We start from the raw sequence: 22,593 nt of genomic DNA on the forward strand, positions 1-22,593 counted from the left end.
GAGAGGAAAGCAGGCCATCAGTGCGGGTGTCAGTAACACTTGTGTGTGTGCACATCTAAGCAAATCTGTGGGTGAAATTCTTGGTGCTGGGTGAGAAATGTACCGCTGTGCTTGGCAGGCAACAGAAGTAGGTGGACTGGTCCTCAGAGTGGGAGGAAAGGGTAAAGGCAAGTTCACACTTGAAAAGTGCCATCACAGGGACTGGAATGGATTTCATACGATTCCATTGATTTCTGAGCTATGCAGCCATGGTGACTGTAGCCATATTTAACCCAAGGTTTTCCTCTTCCTCTAGGAGAGAAGAGGGGTGGAAAAGAACCATAGCTAGCTTTGGAGCTGTGCTGTGGCTGACGTTCAGCTGGTGGCCTCTGCACCAAGTTTCTCACTGAAGTATGACTGGCAGGTGCTTGATAACCACTGCCCAGTGCTGCATGGGATTTGCTTGTGTGAGTGAGGGAAAATGGTTCACTCTGGGCCATGCAGGGTAGCACCAACAGGAATTATAGGAAAAGTTGTACACAAGAAGGAAACAGAACCAAAATTGGCTGCCTAAATCTAAAAAAAAGTATATTTCTTAGGAAATACATTAGTAGCAGTTAACAACAGGATCAAGATTAGTCTTATGGACAAAGGGCGGTAATGGGACAGTTTCTACTACAAATCTCACTGCAGCTGTTGCACAGATTGAAAGAGACCTTCACCATTCATTCCTGGGAAGGAGAACATGGAGTCCTGCTTCTTGTCTTGATTATAGCAGTGTGAATCAGAAGCGAGTTTGTTGAAGTCAGTGCAGTTTTCTTGACATAGTAAAACAGAGGATGAAAACACATAAATCCATCAGCCAGGAAAAGAAGATGAACATAAGCTAAAATGACTGACACTAGAGGCAGTAAGAATTCCCTCCCACAGCACTATTCAGCTGACCTTAACTTTTACAGGTGGACTGGTCCTCAGAGTGGGAGGAAAGGGTAAAGACAAGTTCAGACTTGAAAAGTGCCACCACAGGGACTGGACTAGATTTCATGATTTACAGAGAATCACTGTGTGAGCTTTCTAGCTGGTCATATTGGTTATTTTTTTTCCCACTGTTGTGCATGGCAAGGCTGGCTGGACAGTGCAGCCCAGAGCAGAGCAATGTTTTCACAGAGCACCCAGGAGTGAGCCCAGGACAGCAAACACCTCTGATTCTGCTTCCATGCACAACATACTATGCCTACTGCAAAGAGAGGGTTTGGGATGCTTGTAGGATCTTTCTGATACGTATGAAAAAGGTGATATCCTCTCCACCACAAAATATATGCTGTCCTAGCCTGTAGCTTTGCCTAGTTTCCCATTAGCTGGGAGACTTGCATGTAAGGTGTCTGCTTTTAATTCCTTGCCTGCAGGAGGAGTTGGTGAAGGGGCTTGAAGGACATGCAAAGATACAGAAATCCCTACTTGCTCTCCATTTCTAGTCTCCACTTCCTCCTCTTGTCAGATTAGGAAATGTCTATTTCAGGTATATTTTCCAGTTTTAATGGAGAATATCTGATAGTATTTTCTCACTGACTGCATTCATTTTAGAAAGCAATCTTATAATTTTGTCATTCACTGTGGCCTTCTGTTCCCTCTAGTGGTAGCTGGGCTCTGTGTAAGCCATAGCTATATAGGGAGTTTGTTTTGGGTCTGAGCCTTCTTTCAAGATCTAGTTTACCCTCAATCTTCATTGTTCACCACAGATATTCACTAGGAGGGCTAGAAGACATATAATCCAAGCTCTGGAGTTTGGATATAGTCCTCCTGCAGGCCTGAAGTTCTCAGGACCTGGTGTGTCAAGCACCAATCCACCAGCGGGTGTCCCAGAAACCCGTTGGTTTCTCAGCATAGTAGTCATAGGATCTCTCATACCTGGACTTGTATCATCTGAAGGGCCGTATGGATGCTCAGCCACAAGCATAATACTGCCAAACAAAAAGTGCAATGTACAACAGAAAAGCACGTGGATCATGGGATTGGGTGTGCTTGAGCCATGATCTTCACCTCACCACATGGATATGCTCCTTTCAGGGGTTGAGGAGCCTGCTGTTGCCTTGGTGACTGGAGCTGGCGCTATTAGTACAACCAGGAGAGCCTAATCCAGCATAGCCCAGAGGATTAAAAATGAGTTCTTGCAGCACAGCACAAGAAGGGGTGATTTCAAGGATGACGTGAGACAGATATCGTATTTTGTGTCATGTTTAGCCAACACAGGGGTACTGGGTTGAGACAGTTGTCTCCTTATCATTCCCCTGCACTACAAGGAGAGCATTATCTTTCTCATGTTTCAGAAGTCCTTTGCCTTTGAAAGGCAAGAACTTCACTAGGGACTCCCTGTTCTCTATTAGCAGTACCATCAACAGACGGTAGTTTCTCCAGCTCTTGCAATGGAAATGAAACTTCTGTCTAAAGGAAAAGCAGTAATAATGTTGTATTAGTCCATGACAAAAGCACAGGAGTATGTGCTAGCACCATCTAGCCAGCATCCCCATCATTGCAGCACTAGCTACCTCTTCCTCCACTTTTTTCCGTCTTCGAGCTCTGTGCAAGTAGTTGTCCTCTGTTTTCAGCTACAACTCTTATTTATTGCCTTGAATCCTTTGTCCTTCAGCTTTGTTGCACTTGCCTCTCCCCCATTCCTCATCATCTTTCATGAAGAGGCTGCTAACTTGCAGGCAAAGCCATTTGCTATGTCCCAGTACTTGGGAGTGAGGAGGAGATGTTCTTGTGGCATCCCAAACCTCAGACCCTATGACAAGGGTGAAGCCAGAGTATTCCTGCATTCTGCTATGGTATGTGCCTGAAATAATGTAAAAATTACTACAGGACATGCACTGAAGCAGCTACTGGAGAAGATCTACCTTGACACAAGGCACAGTCCATCAGCCCTAAAAGCAGGGAGCTGTGAAGTCCCCTTTGCTACCTGCTGTCTCGAGGTGTGGTAGCCCCAGGTATGGGTCAGCTGGACCCAGCTGTCTCATTTCAAGACCAAAGCAGCAGGGGAAGGGCCAGATGATCAGCAATTAATTACCTGAGGCAAGTAATCCCCATAGATGAGGCAGTGCTGTGGGGCCAGCCGTCCTTGCACACTATATAAGCAGTGCTTTGTTTCATGCCATGGAGCCTGTCCTGGCAGCCCAGTCTGTCTTGAAGCTCATCTCCTGACCTCCTTTTTCGGGGTATGCTGTGGCTCGGTGGTGACATGGAGGAAGTACAGCAGCGTGTGAGTGAGGGCAGGATATCCCTGCAAGCCCTCAGTCCTCGTCCCCAGCATGTGAAGGTCGCTGGCTCCTGGGTAAATTTCCATCGGATGCGGCATTCTCCCGTTGCGACTCAGCATTTCCGACACCCGACTGCAGCTTCTCTTTCTCATTTGATCATTTTCTTGGTAAGGGGAACTAACAGCCGTTACTAGAGTGATTTGGCCACTGTCCAACAGTGTGTATATTACTCACACATTTCCCTGCTAGCAAAAGGGTTTTCTTTTTTCACTGTCTGGTTGCAGCCTCTTTCTATCTTCATCATTAGATAGCTCAGAAGGTCAGTGCTAAAAGAGAAATCTCAGAGGCTTTTTTTACAACCCAGAGTAAGGGAGGGCTGGTGCGGGGGGAGAGGGAAAGGGTGAGAAGGAAGGGAGGGTATGCCCAGCTGAGTGAGTTCTTCACTAGGATTGTCTCTGGTACAGCTGAAAACACGATCTTGGAAAATGTAATATTTATAGAAACCGTACTGCCCCAGCTGGGTAAATCTCAAGGTCGTCTGATGATCACTGCAAAATGAATGGCCAGTTACTGCTGCTGTTGCTCTGGCATCATGAGACTGTAAGACCTTCAATTCAACACTGAAATCTGCATACAAAATGGGATCCTACTCCCTCTCCCTAACAACCATCTATCCTGAAACTGCATTAAGGAAGAAATAGCAGTGAGGCAACTCAAAATGCCTGCATGGCCCTTTTTTTTTTTTTCCTGTGAGAACATTAAGCTATTAACTTTAATTCCCTGGGAGGCAGAGGTCTGCAATTCATTTCACATATAGGGCATCTCAGGAGTTTGCCTGAACAAGCAAAGGACCAAGTGCTGGCCTGAAGCCAGTTCTTTCATTTTTGAGCCCTTTTCATCCCTTGAGGAAATTCTGCACAGACGTGCTGGATGCCAAAGTCCCCAGAGAGAAAAGAGGAGCAGGGGATTTGTATTTTCATTACATCTGTTATATTCCTGCACAAAGACAAGTTCTGACTTCATCACCAGATGGACATGATCCTCCTACTGCCTCACGCCCGCAGAAGTACTACTGTCAAAGAAATTTGTGGTAATGGGGAAAGGCTGGAGCAAGGTCATGACTGCAGCTATTTCACTCTGGTCCAAACAACTGTCCAGGTCTAAAGAGTGAGAGGTCTCCACTGGAGAGAGTGGAGTCAAGGAGACACTGTACTGAGGCAGGTACCGGCTTCTGAAAGTTTAAAAGGCTCTCTCCTTCCCAAATATTGAAGACAAACTAAATGTAACCTCCAGACCATCTTCCTGAACTGCCTTTCCTAAGCGCAGAGCAACATCTTCCCTAATTTTTTCTGTTTCTGACGTATTTTGTCCAGCGAGGGTGCTGGGAAGAGCCTTTACATTTTGTGTATGGGGCTAACAGTGTAAATTAGGCTAAATATTCATGTCATCAAACATTTATTCAGCTGTGAACCAAAATACTTGATTGCAGTAGCAGTACTTTAACCAAAGCAGTGCAATGCAAAGCAGTAATAAAAAAAGAAAAAAGGCAGTGCCACAATGATCTGTAATGAATGTAAGGATAATAACGTGGCAACTGCAACAGGAGTCATGCAAAGCGTACAGCAAAGGTGCACACTCACAAGACCACACCCCATGAAAGGGACATCTTTGCTGTTGCATGACCTTGGGTCAGATTAAGGTAGGCCAAACAAATACATGTGCCAAGATGTACTGGAGCGTGTTCTTTGAAAAGTGTGCTCACTCGGGTGAGGTTGTAGGAATTCTGCAAGCACCTCCCAGGTCCTCAGCCCCACAGTACCTCAGGGATCCATTTTCTCCCGGGGAACTGGAATATGGTCTGCTTGTCTCCGTAGAAATACTAGAAATAGTGCCTGCCCATTAGACTGCATTGCAGGTGGGTTCAAATCTGGTATATACTCTCCTAGTGAGGGATCCTTTCTGATGTAGAGGTCATGAGTAGGTAGCTGACCAGGAACATGCAGCCCAAGGGAAGTAGCAGGAAAGCACTGGAAGACTAACACAGTTTTGAACGCAGTGGCTAACAACCTGAACCTGAGCCAAGTTGGATGGCTCATTAAACTCAGGTGACAGGTTTTTGTGGGTCAAGGGGAAATGGGTAAGGAAAAATGCTGTGGAAAAGCTTAGCTTAATGCTGCAGCTGAAGGTGAAGACTGAATGTGAACATGCAGCATTTCACATAAAGCTGTACAAATATGAAAGGGAGATATAGGGAAGACAGTTTGAAGCATTTGACCTCCAGATTCCAAGATCAAACCTCCCTGCTCTAGGAAGCAAAAATTATATATGGGTTTAAAGGTGGGTGCCATGGGAAAAACAGTGGTTGCTTGCCTCTCTGAAGAGCAGAGGCTCTGAAGGATATGAATTCCTAGCCTAGGATGGTCTATCTTGCCAGGACTTGTGTGAAATTGAATCCACTCTAGAGGATTCATACCAGAAAGGCAGCAGCTAATACACATGACATTCTCAAGGATTAGAAGGATGATTTTTCATGGGCCAGATTACTTTAGAGACATTGGCACTGCCATATCAAGGTGAATCCTGTATCCATCTGGGGTGCAAATGACAAATATGAAAGCACCACTGGGGTATGAAATGTAGAGACATCTGACTTTCATGAGATGAGATGCTTGAATGGATCAGTGGGAGAGAAGCCTTTATGCACACTATTTGTCTTGATGAACTTTGAAAATTTAGGGCACAGAATGTTTCTCTGTCTTGTGTTCAACATTGTCTTAGCCATATACTGGAGAATGTAAGGTTGGCTTTTACTTAGTGAGGCCCAGCTCAAAGAGGCAAAATATGCATGATACATCCAAAGTAAGGCTCCTTTACCAACTCTACACTATTTCTAGACAGAGGTTTTAACTTTTCTTTGAATGCTTTCAAAAGGAAAACATCTTGCCCTGATCTGCCTTGATGACTAATGAAACGCTGAGACATTTGGTGTCTTCAGGTGGCCTCACAGAGGTGTCTGGTAAACAAGAAAGACAAAGCTGTAGCTCAAACATTGTGGAAGCCTTTGTCTGCCTTTTTTTTAATTTATTTATTAATACTTGCTGTGGAAGGAGAACTGTAATGTAGTCATTAAATCATTATTATGCTTATGCCCCAACACATGTAATGGAAGCATTAGCAAAATTCTCTTCTTAGGTCTTGTCCCTTGTGTGTAGCACCAACTCCATATTAATTTTCTCCTACTGAATGTGGGAGCAAGAATAAGTTCATACATTTTTAACAGTGGGACAACTGTACCCAACAGTGCCAAGGGGGCCCTACAGAGAGTGTACAGGTTAGGGGCATGTCAGGTAAGAGGAATGTAATCTATTCATTCACTCCCTCTAACACTGTTTTGTGCCTTTTAAATTATAAAAAGTCACAAGAATCTCCTCCTGCTATGCACATTTTTGAAAGACCTCCAAGCAGAATGACCTCCTTCTCTGTTCCCTTGGTGAGAGGACACCTTTCTGCCTACAGTGAAAGGAAGCAAATAATAGCATCTGCTAGTCCAGGGGGCATCTTTCAGCTGTGGAAGCGTACAGGTTTTGCCTGGTATTTTCCCTCTTCCTAAAGCACATGTTAATGATTTTGACCTTTCTAGTAATTTGATTCCAAAAACAGTGTCACAGCAGCTGAGCCCTAAGCTGTCATTTGGTAGAGAAGATTATTATCACTCTGAAATCAAAGCAAAAGGCTGCTTGTTCAAGCCTGTGTGGAGATCCCCTCATGTATGGAGATCCTCCTCTCTCATCTTTCTGTGTCCTCAGCTCTGGGCCTGCTGTCAAGGAGTTCCAGTCTGGTTGGCCAATGTAAGGATAAATATGCTGCCAATTCTTTCCATCTGTGTAGTATACAAAAGCTCTATGAGAGTCAAGCTGGTTGAATATGGGATAATACCAAAGGAATCCTTGTACGCAGGTACCTAAGATGTGCTGGGTGTGGGAGGGTGTATAAACACTTGTTTGTGCAATAATTGAAATAGGCTATTTGCAGGTAGACCAGAAAGTGCTCTGCTTGCCTTAAGCAGATACCGGCTCGTGCAAAAGTTCTCCTTCCAGATCTGTGTTCCCTTGGCTCCTCCCACAGTGTGAATAATCCCTAACATTTCTGTGACTCAGTGGATTCGCTATGGAAATGATGGCAATATTTTCAGAGTCACAGTCTAATACCTGAGCCCCGACAGGATTCTTGCCCCCACATCTCTGGCATTTTGCATAGTTATGTAATGCCTCTTACTCATGACACCAAAATCACTGTAGTGTCCTTGTAGTGAGGAACTAGTGAAATTTGGAGTAAAATCCAAACCTCCTTTTTGCTCCCTCTTAAAAACCTTTTCATTCATGTTGGAGTTTGCAGCATTTTTTAAAATGTGATTTGCAGATAGCTTGTTCTGTTGGTGGGAACAACAAGGTCACAGCTTTATTTTAAACTTCTTCCTTTTGCATTGCAAAATCCAAGTCACTGTGTAGAAAGAAAATCTGATTAGCTGCTTCAGGAGACTAACATGAGCATCTGCTTTCAGCTTGTCTGTTTCATCCCCTCTTCTCCTGGTCCCCTACCTCCTGTTCCCCAAATTCTTTAAAAGAACAGTAGTTGGAAGAGTGGGTGTGTAAAAAAAGAGAAAGAAGTAATCTCATCCATACAACCCGCTAAGCCCGTGGCTGTGTTTCTTATATCACCTAAATATAAACCTGCTGTCCTCAGAAAACTGATAATAAAAATCATTTGGGAGGCTCACTCTTCAGTACAGAACAATGTCTGTCCTCAATGCAGTTTCTGGTTGCTCCTTTATGAAAGGTGTCCTTTCTGATGTGCATAATAGAGGGGGTTCTCTCAGGTTAGGTGGAGCAGCATTAACAGCCATGTGCAGAGGCCACAGAGCCTTGTCATGAGGCAGCTGCAGTGGGGAATGGTCACAAGAGAACTATCCAGGTATTTTTGTATCAGAGAGGTATTTTTCCTGGCTAGCTTAAAGGTAGGGGTAAATCACCTTGCAGTGAGTTCACATTTATGAATACAAACAAGATTTTAAAAAGGTAGGCATGCATGTCTTCTATGTCTGCACCATCTGGCTTCTCTGAGCCATAATCACCTTTTCTGAGAAGTTGTATCAGCCACTGCTGCTGTCTGTAATAATCGCAGCAGCACTGACTGCTCTGTTCATAGATTCATAGAACCATGGTCTCCCATAGCAAAAACTGTCTCCCTGAAGGCTACAGACTTGAAAGCAGACCCACCTGCAGGCTGCCCTGTCAGCAGCTGTAGAGCAGGCAGAGAAGCCAGGGCCAAAAAAGCAGTCATGCATTGCAAGGCCACAGTCAGGCTCTGTTTCACAGGAGAAGAAACCAAGACAGATGGAGGGCAAGTGATTTTCTCAAAGTGATATGAGTAATATCGCTGGCAATGGCCAGTCTTGAAACTAATCCTGGCTTAGGCCAGGTTCTGTGAAATGTGCAGTAAACTGGGCAGCAACAACCCTGGGCTTCCTACTTTTGCCCCAGGGAGACTCGCTGCAGACATCTGTCACAGCTGGCACTGTGAGTGCATCACTGTATTGGCTCTGGTCCAACAGTACTGCTGGGGGACCTTCCCTTTCCTTCTCCTCAGGGTGTCTGTGGTCAGCAAGCAGTTGATTCTTTACACGGTAGGTGCTCTTTATTAAATTAAAATAATCCTTTCTGGGTTTTAGTCCTGTTCAGCTCAGTCTTCCCGTTTTGGGCACATGATGTAGTTGGGTGACAGAATTATTTATAGGTAACACCTGGCAGGAGCAGAGACTGTCATGTAAAGAGTCAGTAGGAATGAAACAAAGGCTTTGTTGATTGCTGATGCTCCACAAATAGGCTGCATTGAGAGTCAGCACACCTTGTATTTCTCCTCTGCTCCTTGTCCCTTTTGTGTCCTCTCCCAGTCCACTCCAATCTGCAATTTCCACTTCTTTTCTCCCCCTCCTTTACTCTGTACAATGGCTTCCTCAGGAGAGCATTAAGCTCAGGTGCTCCATGCCCTGGTTGTGCCAAAGTTTCAGTAGATCATAGGCAAAAGTTGAAACTATCACCTTTGCTTGCAGTCAGATATATTGGAGTGTGATGGATCACAACTCTCACCAATCTCTCTAACTGTGAACCGGGGTGCACCAATTTGCCTCCTTCCTAGACCTCGGAGCAACTCTTTTCTGCCCAGTTTCATCTTTTTATTTGTTTCAGTCTAGGCATCTGCAAGACCCTTATCTCTGACTAAAGCGCTTTCTCCCCATGAGCCCCATTTTGGACTTTGACCTTCCTCCTAGTCCTCTAGCTTGGCCAAGCCTTGAGCTTGAGGAGACTGGTCAGGTAGGCAGTCCAGTCTGCATGGAGAGTGAGGGCTGAGAAGGAGGGACACAGTGGAAATCATCCCAAACAATGCTTTTAGCAGCAGTTTAGTTACCTATGATGTGATGTGTAACCATCCTGGACCACATCTAATCTGCCAGTTCTTCTTATCTTTCAGGAAAAATGGTGGGGTGGAAAAGAGCCAAACAGACTAGCTTGTGTTGGGGCTAGGAGTTTTGTGACTCATATAGCCCTTTTATGGTTCCCATGGCTATGCCAGGCTAACGCATGCCTCATTGCCTTTTCTGGTTATTCAGACTTTGCCTAGCTGTCCATCCTCCCAGGAACCAGCTAGTTTCCTGAAAACTAATGCTCCATGCCAACACTGCCATTTCAACCCAGTATCTTTGACAATCCTAGGACACTTACTGTTTGGTATGCTTGGATCTGGCCAAGATAAACTGAGTCTTTCCCATTCTTCTTTGAACAGCATAACCCTTTTTGCACTGATTAGCTTTTAGGCCAAAGTATTTGAATGCTCTAGGTGATGTGCTTCACTTTTAAAAAGAGGAAGACAGAGAAGAGCCCAAATATACACACAGAAACTACCAAATTATGAAAAACAAAAAGGTTTCTAAAGTTCTCTTTTCAGACGGATGACTTGTAATCAGTGTTACTGGTCTATTGCTCACGTCTCCTGAAGGAAGAGGGAGTTGCGCATTTCTGGAGCTAGATATTGGAAAGGATAAGTAGATCCATCTCATAGTAACACTAGTCAGTCAGGCGTGTGCTGTGTGTCACTCAGTGGAGGAGTACCTGCTCTGCTGCACAGCGTCTCTGCTGTCACTGACAGCTTCAGACCTGTATTCCTCATTTAACTTCCCGCTGTGACTCTCCTCTGCACTTTCCATCCTCTAGTATCAGGCTGCTCCCTGCTTCTGGATCATCCTCTTTCTTGACTGTGCTATGGGTTTTGTGCCTCTATGCCTTTGCAGTTTTACATGCTGACCACTTCCGCACTTTTAATCTCCTTTATTTCTTTCCTCCCCTTTTCCTCTCCTGCTGTTTTCAGCATTATAATAGTATTTGGCACTTCTTTGAGAAACATTTTTAAGCCTTAATCATGTTCTCTTCAGGTTTTTATAGTTTCAGCCATTTCACAATGCTAGTGGGGAAAAGTGAAACTAAGCACACTTGGTGATCAACGCAGAAAATATTCATGTCGAAATCAGAAGCACACTTCAAGGTATCTCAGTCTCATGCATGGCTCTGGCTCCCTTGCAGGGTATTAACACTGCACTCTGCTCCATGCCACTTGTGGGGTGGCAGTTCCTGCCATCACAGATCAGCCAATGGAATGTGGGTTGTACCAGCCCCTCTGCAATCTGCTCCGGAACAATGTCAGCCAGGAAGCCAGGCTGGTGAGCTTTGGACAGGTAGGTGGAGTCATTTACAGGATTCCATCACTAGCCCAGTTTTGGGGGTAACAACAAGAAGCTGGCTACATAGGAATATTCCAAATCTTTTCCAGATGCTTGAAACGAGCCTGAAAGCCAAAGAGGGAAGGATGTGATAAAGTGGATAGATATTTTTTTTGCCCCTTCTGACCTGTATGATACTATTGTCACCTGATGCTTTGCTTTCAGAGCATGAGCAGGCCCTGTGTCAGCATCAACACAGAGATGAGTGTAACTCACCTACCTGGAAATACATACTTTAATTTATTCTGGGGAGTGAGACAGAGGGGAATAAACCAAAACATTTCTCACATTTAGGGAGGGTGGTCTATGTGTCTGTCATGTATTGTTCCTCCTTGGACCAAGCTGCTGAATGGCTGTCAGCACACTGAAGTTTTTTATATATAATGGTAGGCCAACCTAAACTTTCCTCCTCTGGTCTGAATAATCTGACTGATCTCACCATTCCTGCTGAACAATGGAAAATTGCCTGAATATTTAAACATGTATTGTTCTTGGGGAAACAAAATGTTCAGCTAGTTTGGTTGCCTTAGCAACATCCACTTCTAAAAATACAAAAGAGACAATCTAGAAAATAAGTGAACGTGTAGAACAGGCGAGGAGAGAAATATACTTATTTCTCCCTGACCCAAAGCAACTGGGTCATGGGCATGAAATTCTTTCATTTAGATCTCAGTGAAGGATTTAGGGTGTATCTTCACACACTTGTCGAACAAGTTTCATTTTTAATAGTTTAGAACATGGCTAATATTAAACCTAGGAAAGCCGCTGTGACATCTCTTTTACGTTGGCTCCAAACTGATTCTGTCAATGTCCTTTAGAGTGCTATAGCCCAGAAAGCACAGGTTGCACAGGAATTAAGCAACAATTGCTGTATGTTGGGGGGCAAGAGGGCTAAAGCTGTAAAGACTAATTAAGAATGATTAAAGGCCAACCTGAGATACACCTTGTGAAGGCAAGTAGAAGAAACAGCAGATGATTCCTTTGTGACATGATGTGGAAGGGACATGTTCATGCTCGGGGAAAGTAACAAGGGGATCATAGGTGTGACCCACATACAACATGAATTAAATGAGTTAATGCTCCCAATTTTCAGTAATTCCAACAAAGGAGAATACAGGGCAAGCACTGTGTGTGTAGAAAAGGAAATGACTGCATGCAGGATGAAACAGGATCGTAAGCATTTTGGTCAGCTCCAGTCACAGGGACCAGAATATCTCAGAATATTGAGATAGCTGGCGTACGAGATGGCAAATCTTACAGGGCGGATTTTTAATTAATCTGTCAAGTTGGTGGTGGCACTGTCTGACTGCAAAATAACAGATGCAGTACTTCTGTTATCTCTAAGAAAAGGAAAAGGGTGTAATCTAGGGAAATGCAGACCCATTCTCCTGACCACCACAGTGCCTACAGCTTTAAAGCCAATCTCTAGGAGGGAATAATAAAAAAACACGGAGGCAAATGAACAGTGATGTACAATGCAATAGTAGTTTGTCAGAGGTAGAGCACGCCAGAATAACTCCATATTTCTCTTTAATAAGACAAATATTTTGGATCAGGGAAATGATAGAGATCTTATCTGTCCAGACTACAATAAAGTACTTGACACAGTGACATATTTGTAATTAATAGCTAAAATAGGAGTTATGGAAAAATTAGAAGGTAGGTAAAGAGCTGGCTGATGGGGAGACAAATGCAGGTTGTACAGAAAGGGAAAGTATCAGTTTGGAAGAATGGAATTCAGTAGCTAACTTTCCTGGTGCATTAGCTTTAATATGCAGAAATATGTCAGCATCTGTAACAGCAACACTGCTGTGGCTCAAGAGCTGGAAGTGCCAGAGAAGGACAAAAGCTTGTACTTACTAATACATTACACTGTCATCACAGTGACTGTGAGCCCCAACATGTTGTAAGTGTGTAAAGACAAATAGTATCCTGCAAAATACCCAGAGAGAGGAGGAAGAGTCAATAGTGGTATGCAGGACTCAGGAGAAATCTCGTCTGAAAAATGGCATGCAATCCTTGTTGCCTACTTCCCAAAAATATGAGATCCAATGGGAACTGGTGAAGAGTGAGCAGGACCAGGGAGACTCCAAGCCTATGTGGAGAAACTAAGAGAGACTGGCTTTTACAGTCAGCAAAATGAAGGATGAGAGAGACCAGATTTCCTCTCTTTAAATGTATCTGAGTGTAAAAATCAGAAGAGGAAGTTATTAAAGCTGAAGGACATCCCAAGAACAACTGGGTATAAAATGACCATAAAGGAATTTACCCTTGAAATTAAAAGAAAGCTTCTAGCCATCTGAGCAATTAGGTTCAGGAACAGTCTCTAATGGGAGAGGCAAGGAAAGAGGCCAGATGCTTTAAAAAGATTTCACTCAAATGAAAGACATTTCGTTCTGTGGCTTCCTGTGATAGCATGCAGTGACTGAAAGGTTTCCAGGGCTATATTTGCCTAATCACAAATCAGTTTGACAGCATCCATATCCAAGAGGTCTCCACTTTATCTAAATTAAAGTCTATGCTTTCAGCCACACCAGTACAACTCAGGGTTCAAAACAATGATTCACTGGAAAACACTTAGTGAGAAGAGAATGACAGCAGAGAAATGAAAATACTATTTCAGCAGAAAGCCCTTATCCTTCTCTGGTACTGAGGGATGTGAGATAACACCACATTTGCAAACTAGGGGTACAGCCCTGCAATGCTGATGCCAACAGATGAGCCAAAAGAGCTTCCTAAAAGTATAGCAATTGTATACACTGTGTATAGATTCCTCGTGAGACAAGCAGAAACATATTCAACTCCCCTCCTGTCTCTTTCTGTTTGCTTTCTTCCATGAACTCTGACTTTTCTGAGACTGTTGAAAGCCTTCTTTTTTATCTGGATGTTGTTCAGAGTATTTTTTTTCACTTACAAGGTGGTTGCCATTTCATATTTATAATCCCCAGGATATTTTGTGACAGTTCCTCTCATAGAAACTTTTTACAGGAGAGAAACTGATGTTCAAACTGATGAGATGAGTTGCCTAAAGTTGTTTGTGATGTCTGTAGTAGAACAAATTGTCTACCAAATCCCTACTCCCTGTGTAACCCTAAAACCAGCATCTCTGCTAGCTTTCTTCTGTGTTTCATTTTCCCCTTCCATTTTAGTCTGCTTCTGTCAAGCTCCTGCATGTCCTCTTCACTCCCTTTTTCTTGCCAGCTGAAGCACATGGCTCGGATGCCCTGCTGCAGCCTCTACCCTCTGATTTCTCATGATTTTCCATTTGCTCCATCCATCACTCTCAAAGCTGTCACGGTTGTAGATCACCACAGCAACAGCACAGGGGTGGCTAGGATGAACATAGAAGAAATGAGTTATTATGACTCCATCTGAGGCAATATACATGTACAAATGGGAAGAGGGCTTTGGAAGAGCGCTGGGCAGGCTTTTTGGGTTTATGCAGTGGATAGAAGCTAATATGACACACTTGCAAGGTCTCATTCATCTAGGGTAAAACTCGTGCAATTAGTTCCCACCTTGTGGTCCTTTCAGCAGGTGGCTTTTGCTCTGTGTTTTCTCTGCAGCATTACAACCTCTTTGTCCCCTTTGCCACCCTCGCATGCCAGGCACAGCTGGTGAGTGTAATCTGTGATCCAGTGAAGACCATCTGGAGAGACAGGAGTGCCACAGAGCAGGACACAAACCTCTCATGCTGTCAAGTAAGCCAATGGCCCACAGGCAACTCCACAAATAAAAGTGCATGGAAGAGAAAAAAGTGTTGTCAGAGAAGAAAGCAGCCTTCAGAATCGAAATTTATGTGCAGTGTGGAAAGCGTCGATCAATGCTGCTGCAGGCCTTCCGGTGAGCAGGCCTGTGGAAACCTGGTGGTTTGGGTATGGAGATTTTCGCTGAACTATCAGAACTTTTATATGTTTAGGTTGTGATGAGAATGAAGATCTTTCTCATAATACATGTGTCTTTCCAAGCAGGGAGTCTCAAAAACAACTATGATATTGTGAAAATGATATCTGACTGTACAGACAGTTACAGAGATTCTTGCCTTTCACAATCTTCCTGTCACTGTTCCATTTATACGGATGTAACTTTTGGTATAATTGCAGAAATTGCTTGCAATTAAAATTATTTAGTTACACATAAACATTTTCAGTACCGTTAAGTATTTTGAGAAATTATTAATCTTAATGAACCAGAGCTTCAAATGAATCAAGTTAATATTTGCCTCAGAAAAGTGTGAGGGCAAGGTGACATGAGCTAACATTTTACCCAGCTAACTCTCATCCTGCAAAAAGATTAAAACAGATCCAAGGATAATGTTATTAAAAGGAGTTTAGGGTTTGTGCTACCTGGGCCACTGGTATATGTCCCTTGGAGACTGCTATAGTGGCCAGAGATTTAGATGTGCTCTATTCTACCCGTTTCTAAATAACAAGAGAAACAAGAGACATAAAGCTGCGTATTTCATGTCAGTGCTTATGAACTTGCTGTCAGAGACGACAGGTGCTTGGTAAGACATTAAAGTTTTTCTACAAAGTACTGTAAAAATACACACCTAAAGAAAATACACACCTACATTCCTGCTTGCAAGCAACAACAAAAACGAGAGGGAGAAAAAAAAAAAGCTATTTAATTTATATAAGCAGGAGGAAAAAATAAGGGCATATGCAATTTTTTTGTCTAATGTTTAGTTGACTGTAAAGGAAAAGCAGTGAGCTATGTCTTTTTCTTTTTTTTTTTTTTTAATAGAGACTGGATGGCTAAGAAGCACTGCTACACTCTGCCTCAGCACAATCCTTTTGATCAGCTTTCTGCCTGCTTTGAACCACAGACTCTCTGACAAGACTCAGGCTACAGTTCTGTCCCACTCTGCCCCTCTTCCCCCCATCCTCTCTTCCAACTAAGGAGCTTACACACTGCTGAAGACTTCAGGGCTCAGATCTTGCTATCTCCACTACTGCACTTCAGTCTTGCCTCCTAGAGAGTTATCACTTTCGTTATTGCCAAGATAATTAAAGAGAAGCCAACTTCATATATCAGCTACTCCTTTGCAAAGCTTCATGCATGGCTTTTTGCTTTGTTCAGGGAGATTCCTCTTCCCCATTAGCTGAATGACTGATGTGGGTTTGTCCCCTTTTCTCTGAGGCATCACATTGTGATAACAACACGAGATTCTAACCCTGTGGTCCAGTGGTCAAAACCAATGTTCCTGTGATGTGATCTTCTCTTGCCTGCACATGTATTCCTGCTTGGCCTCTGTTGTCAGGCTACCTAACTGTCACATCCCCTTCTCTGTCAGTGATTTTCAGCTGCTTGTTTCCTGCTACCCCTTCTTTGACCCGTGATTAAAGTATCTGTGGGAGTTTACTGGCTCTGGGACTGTCATCACAGGCTTTAATAAGTATGTGGTGATGTGGCAATGCATCACCTTGCAGTATGGGGATACAGCATAAGAAACAGGAAGGGAAAAAGTGGTGAACTAAACTCCAGCAAAGGTTATGTCTGCTCAGGGACATGGTGGCAGGCAGCAACAACATCTGTGTGTTTTTGTAATTTTGTATGGCTCCTCTGTGGTGGTCTGCATTCCACCAGGTGGGGGAATCTGCAAGGGTAAAAGTCAATCTCAGAGGGAAGACTCTAGAATTTCTCTCTTTCAATTATGAAACCTACCCAGCTGTCACCAGCTTTTTGCTTCTAGCTTTGGTTGCAACTGATCTGTTCCTAAAACTAGGGGCAGATGTGACTAAGACAATAATAATGTCTTTACTCCTCTTCCCTCTGTAAGAAGGAAAAATGGTCTCAGCTTGGAGGTGGGGATCCAACTGGACAAGATGAGGAGCAGAGTGAGGCTCCCTGTTGAAGAAAGACTGTCTTGCTCTGTGGCTACTTCTGGTCTCTCACTTTTAGAAAATGTCCTGAGCCCAGGAATATCTCTGCAGATAGACACTAATTAGACTCTTTATATCCTTCAGGCAAGAAAAGACTTTTGGGATCATCAAGATCAACCGTTAACCTAACACTGCCAAGTTTACACGAAACCATGTCCCTAAGTGCTACATTTACATGTCTTTTAAACACCTTCAGGGATGGTGACTCAAACACTTCCCTGGTAAGCCTGTTCCAATACTTGACAATCCTTTTCTTGAAGAGATTTTTCCTAATATCCAATCTAAACCTCCCCAGGTGCAACTTGAGGCTATTTCCTCTTGTTCTATCGCTTGTTACTTTGGAGAAGAGGCAAACTCCCACCTCACTACAGCCTCCTTCAGGTAGTTTTAGAGAGTGATATGGTCTCCTCTGAGCCTCCTTTTCTCCAGGCTAAACCACTCCAGCTCCATCAGCCATTCCTCATAGGACTTGTGTTCCAGACGATTCACCAGCTTCGTTGCCCTTCTCTGGACATGCTCCAGGACTTCAATGTTCTTCTTGAAGTGAGGAGCCCAAAACTGAACACAGGATTCGAGGTGCAGTCTCACCAGTGCTGATGACAGGGGGATGATTCCTGCTCTATTCTGCTGGCCACACTATTTCTGATAGAACTCCCCCAAGTTTTCAAAGGTTTTGAAGATGGAGTGTATGATATAAGTACAGGTTTGTGCTTTCTAGCCAGCAGTTTTTCTCATGAACAGGTCTAGATGGCATACAAGTACACAGCAGTACCATACATGCACCATACTGTGACTATGACCAAAAACAGTTCCTGCAGGCTTACAAGCACAGTGTATCTCCCCAGCCAAACCCAGAGTCCAGTGAAGCCTTTCTCTGTCTTGGATAATAAATAAAGCCAGAATTTTGCCCCCACATCTACTTCCATCAGAATAATTTTTTTTAATCCTCCACACTGTTCTTTAGCCACCGTGTCTCCCAAACCATCTATCTGACCAGTGCCTTCCTCCCATTTAAATCCCTGTCCATCTTCTGCAAAGAATCACTTAATCACAGTTTTTTCATTCTGCGATTATTTTAGGTATCCATAAGGCCTTTTGTAACCTGTCTGGTTATGTCCACCAGCCTAGACCATGTCTCTGTGTTTATTGCAATTCCTCTCCCAGATTGTGTCCCAATGATTTTCTTTCTCTCCATTCCCCCTGTAGTAAGATTCCAGGTTTCTGAGGGGAATCTATCTAGAGGAACTACAACCAGCAGGATTGGGTTTACCAGAAAGCTCAGACTCACATCTGCCTCTCAAGGGGGAGTGCCCCCACTATTACTTGATGCCCCAGCTGATGTCCATGGGAATGACCATGCGTGCCCACAGAAGCATCCCACGGTGTCATCCCACCCAATCTTTTACCTTCTTTCCAGAAACTCTGGCTGGATCACAGCCCTGCAGTGGGCACCAAGAAAAGCTGCCCTGAAGGTTGCCTTTAAAGCTGTGAACTGATGATGTTGTCAGCACATAGTGTTCATTCCCAAGTCATGAAGTTTATTCTGGGACCACTTGAGAGTTTCAAAGCTCTCCCCTTGCCAGGAAAATATCTGTGCTGTTGAGCTCTCCTTCAGATTCTCTCCACATGCCATAAAGGAAATGTTCAGAAACCTAATCTGAGGGGGATCGGGCTGTGAGTTCTCCTTGTCTGCGTCAACTTCATGAGGCACGAAATCTGAGGGTGCTGTAGGAATCGGGCAGCCTTTGTAATGCACACCAGCTATGTCATGTGCCTCCAGCAGGGAGGCAAGCTCTCGTGTTGCTATTGCTTCAGACTCCACTCTTGCTGGTACCCTGCTCACTTAGAAGGACCCTATCACCTGTAGGTAGGACTGCTGCTAAGCAAGCAAGTAGGAATGACATGTTCTTCACTTGGCGTAAGAGTGACAGATGAAGGATGGTCTTGTGACTGAGACATTGAGCTGTGACTCAGGAAAATAAAAGTTTCTGTTCTCATCTCTGTTGCTCAATTCTTGTGTGACCTTGACAAGTCACAGTTACTGTCTCAGTTCCTGTCTTTGATCTGGGGAAGGTAACGCTTTCTTGTTCCTTTGTCTACCCTGAGTCAGTGCTTCACTTTTTATACCACAGACTGCCCTCAACAGTATCTTTGTGTGTCATCTAGCGCAGCTAGTTAGCCCTTAATTCTAGGTGAGCCTTTAGGTGCTATTATGATATCCCTAAGCAGGAACAGGAGTGGAGCCTAGGGCCGCGTGCTGATGCTGACAGCTGCTTGCTGGTCCTGTTCTATTGGTGCACTTTGACTCAGCAGAGGCTATCACAGCCCCTTGAGCATGAACCCTTTGGTCTGAGCTACAAATAACTACCACAACCTCAAATGGATAAACACCAGGTGCTAAACATTCACTGTCAGATGCTGCATTGTAAGTGAAGGCAGATAGTTAACCTACTTTGTGTACCTCATCCAGGATGTCAAGATGTGCTCTCAGTTCTGCTGACACAGATCTGAGGAGATAAGCTAAATCAAGCTACATAACCCTCATGGACAGAGGGCTTACGTGCCATCATTTGGAAGGCCACAGAAGTGCCAAATGCCTGACAGTATTTGGAAAGGAGATGATGGTAGCAAAGCAATGTCTATTTTGGAAATTATATATAAAATTCCTATAATTGTATGGGGGGTTGTCTAAAAAAAGGAAGCCGCTCCTGCAAGACAGACAGCACACAGAAATCAGGCAGGAGATGAAGGGAGAATATGTACCTATGCAGAAGAGAGACATTTCTTCAGTAGGACATACCTGTTGGTAGGCTCTTTTTGGGCCATACGATCCCAAGTTAAATCAGCTATTGAGAGTGACTTATGTTGCCAGAAATCAACAGGAAGGTAAAGCCCTGTATAAATGAGTACCAGAAAAAAAAAACAGTTTAAGGATATGATTCTGTAAGATCCTGTTTCAGGATCAAAAGTTGGGTCAACTCTTCTACATCCTGAAGAGAACAAGAGTTATGGGATGAAATAAGGTGAACTGGGAGGGGAAAACTAAAGGGAGAACAATAAAGATCTAGTGAAGAAAATGAACGGAAAAAAGGAATAGGGATGAGAAGGTTTGAGACAATGGGGTGAAAGAATGAAGTTACTGAGTTAGTTAGGGAAAGGAAAAGATTAAAAAACTGAGAGGAGCTGAAAAGACAGATTTTTAGTGGCGTCTGGTGATGCTTTTGTTGAGCTGGCTGTATCTTGGAGCATGCCTTGAAAGATGTATCTGTGGCCCACCTGGTAGGCCTTGGAGAGGAATATCTTATGCATTCCCCTTACCTTTTGATCTATATGGGGAGGAGGATACTACTAAAGCTCAGTTTTTTCTTTAGGATTGCTGAGCACCAGAGCAAGCTAAAACCAAACTCTTTTCCCGCACATGCTTATAAAGAGTAACATTTTTTCAATGCTCTGAATTCCTTAAAAGCCTGTCTCTGATTGGAATAATCCCTACAAAGCTATGTGACTTCAGGTATATCTTTCTGACAGCAAAGGCAGATTTAGGGAATGAGACAGCTTTACAGAGATAACCTAGGCCCTCAAGGACAAGGTCTTCTTTCATCAGGAAATAGCTTTACAGGCTCTTCCTGTTGTTTTTATAGGCCAGTTTGAAACTCAGTGGTGGCTTAGATCTAGTATGAAGTTATCTTTGTTTCAGTTTTCTCCTAGGCCAGCCAGTTGCTGATTCTTCCAACTCAGAATATGCTCTGTGTGTGTGTGATTCCTCAAGAGCTATGGCAATTATCTTCAGATTTCCTTAATTTAGTGTGAATTTCTCAGTAGTTAGAGGTCCTATGTCAGAGTTATGGGCTTAACCAAAGGTCAGCTTTCTTTTTATTGAGTTAGTGTATGCTTTCCTGATGGCTGCTGAGAAGAGCTTTAAAATGTGAAAGTTAGATATTTGAAAGCGAGGGGGGTAAAATTTAAATAATTCCATATTTTGGAAAAATAGTTTTACATGAATACTATCCTTACTAGTTGCCTAATTTGTGATTTTTAAACAGATTGTGTTTTTCAGAGATTCGGAAAAGGGACAATGAGATGGTAGCCAGTGTATTTGTGTAATAAAATTTCTGCAGGATTTTAAGATAATTGAGGCAAGAAATGTGCAATACAAACTCTCAGGTTAATTTATTTCAGTATATTTTCTTCCCAAAAGCTGTTCATTTTGAAACGGAGTGGCCAAAACCAGTGAAAAACTTCACAAAAGTAACTCGCTAATGAAAGTGAAGCTGAGGGCTTCTTAGCATCAGGCAATCTGCATAGACAAAAACTCTTCCATTGCCTGAATGGATCACAATGGGATTGCGCATGTGCCCTGGCATTTCCATTAGCACACCTCCTTTAAAGAAGCTTTAAAATGTTGTGGTATGCTGTGACAATGTGTCAGAAATTGTGCTGCCCAGTCCCAGGAGTCACCTTTGCCTCTGATTCCAGCAGAGGCCCCTGGTAACGTGCAGCAACATTGCTTCACATATACAGGTGTTTTGCTTGACCTTCCGGGCAAGCAGCAATGTCCAACCCAAGTTAATCTTTGGCTGGTGCAGCAAAACCAATCAGACCTTAAAATAGTTCCTGACTAAATTAGCAACTTCTATTTACTGTTGCTTTTACTACAACACAATTCATTAATAACCCATAAGAGCCTTCACTATGAAAGCACCCACTGGCTATGACGAGCTACACCACAGATTATAGAAATACAATTGCAGAACAATAACCACGCATATTGTTTGAGTCCTGGCTCTATCTGCCATACCTGACATATCCAGCCTGTAAATCTAGACAGCATCTAGGAACTTCCATGGTCTCAGTCCCCCCGAGCCCCCAGGAGCAGCCAGCCTGCGTCTTCTCACCTGCCTGCAACCTGCCAGCAGCCCAGGGCCGTTGTCCTGTCGATGCTACAGTGCTCAGCCATGAGCCCTCGGACAGGAGTGAAGTGCTGTCGGCCAGGGGGTTGCTCAGTAGTGGAGGCATGGAGCTAGGACATGGCACTTGGCCCAGCAGAGTCTTTCTTATTTTTGCTAACACAGTTTTAGCTGCCCTTGATGCAAGGGCAAGTTGACTGCTGTGTTACTATTTCTCCTGCGTGTGGGTTCTCAAAGGCTCCTCTTCCACTTCCATCTGGTTCCGGATAGAAACATACCAGCCTCTGAACACAAGGCTGATGAAACCTGGTCCTTCCTTGCAACATGAAGTGTATGGTAATATAATCAATAGAAGGGACTGCCCAGAATAGCAGGGGTGCAAAAATAGTACGTCGTCTGCATGTGCTTTCCCTGTGGCCCTCTCCTGTTCCACAATATAGTCAAGGCAGTGGTCTCTCCTGTTTCATTGCTTGAGCATAGATCACTGTAGATGGTCAGGCACCATGTCAAATACTCCCCATCTGCCAAGAACCCTGAGCCTGTGGCTCCTGTGCAGTCTGCAAAACTAGAAATTAAACCCACTGGGCAACAAAAATAGATGCAGTTGCTCAGCTAGAAGACTAGACCCACTATCAAGGAAGAAATGAAAGATTATTGAAATTAAAAGCATTCATCTTAAAAGCCCATTGGACACAATTTCCCAGGCTATCTGGCACCATGTGCGGTCTCCATCA

The 22,593-nt window shown here is 43.7% G+C and overlaps 1 protein-coding gene and 1 long non-coding RNA gene across 4 annotated transcripts; one reads left to right on the forward strand and one right to left on the reverse strand.

Moving 5' to 3' along the window:
• Nucleotides 1-2,825: 2,825 nt before the first annotated feature.
• LOC113966575 lies at nucleotides 2,826-16,086 on the forward strand. Of its 3 annotated transcripts, none has more exons than XM_027681459.1 (3): nucleotides 2,826-3,403; nucleotides 14,634-14,910; nucleotides 15,814-16,086. In XM_027681459.1, exons 1-3 carry the CDS (start codon nucleotides 3,197-3,199, stop codon nucleotides 15,966-15,968), a joined length of 639 nt encoding a protein of 212 aa, XP_027537260.1. In that variant the 5' UTR covers nucleotides 2,826-3,196; the 3' UTR covers nucleotides 15,969-16,086. The 3 variants fall into 3 exon arrangements, 2 of the variants coding, with proteins under 2 accessions (XP_027537260.1, XP_027537261.1); XM_027681460.1 differs by having other exon boundaries at nucleotides 14,676-14,910; XR_003533874.1 differs by lacking the exon at nucleotides 14,634-14,910.
• Nucleotides 13,551-22,127, reverse strand: LOC113966577. The gene is made up of 2 exons (XR_003533875.1): nucleotides 21,848-22,127; nucleotides 13,551-14,398 (listed from the first exon to the last, which is right to left on the reverse strand). It is a non-coding gene; the product is annotated as an uncharacterized LOC113966577 (long non-coding RNA).
• Nucleotides 22,128-22,593: the final 466 nt, after the last annotated feature.

Source organism: Neopelma chrysocephalum, unplaced genomic scaffold, assembly GCF_003984885.1.
Source record: "Neopelma chrysocephalum unplaced genomic scaffold, ASM398488v2 Primary Assembly neopelma1_60, whole genome shotgun sequence".
In the NCBI taxonomy this organism is placed as follows: Eukaryota; Metazoa; Chordata; class Aves; order Passeriformes; family Pipridae; genus Neopelma; species Neopelma chrysocephalum.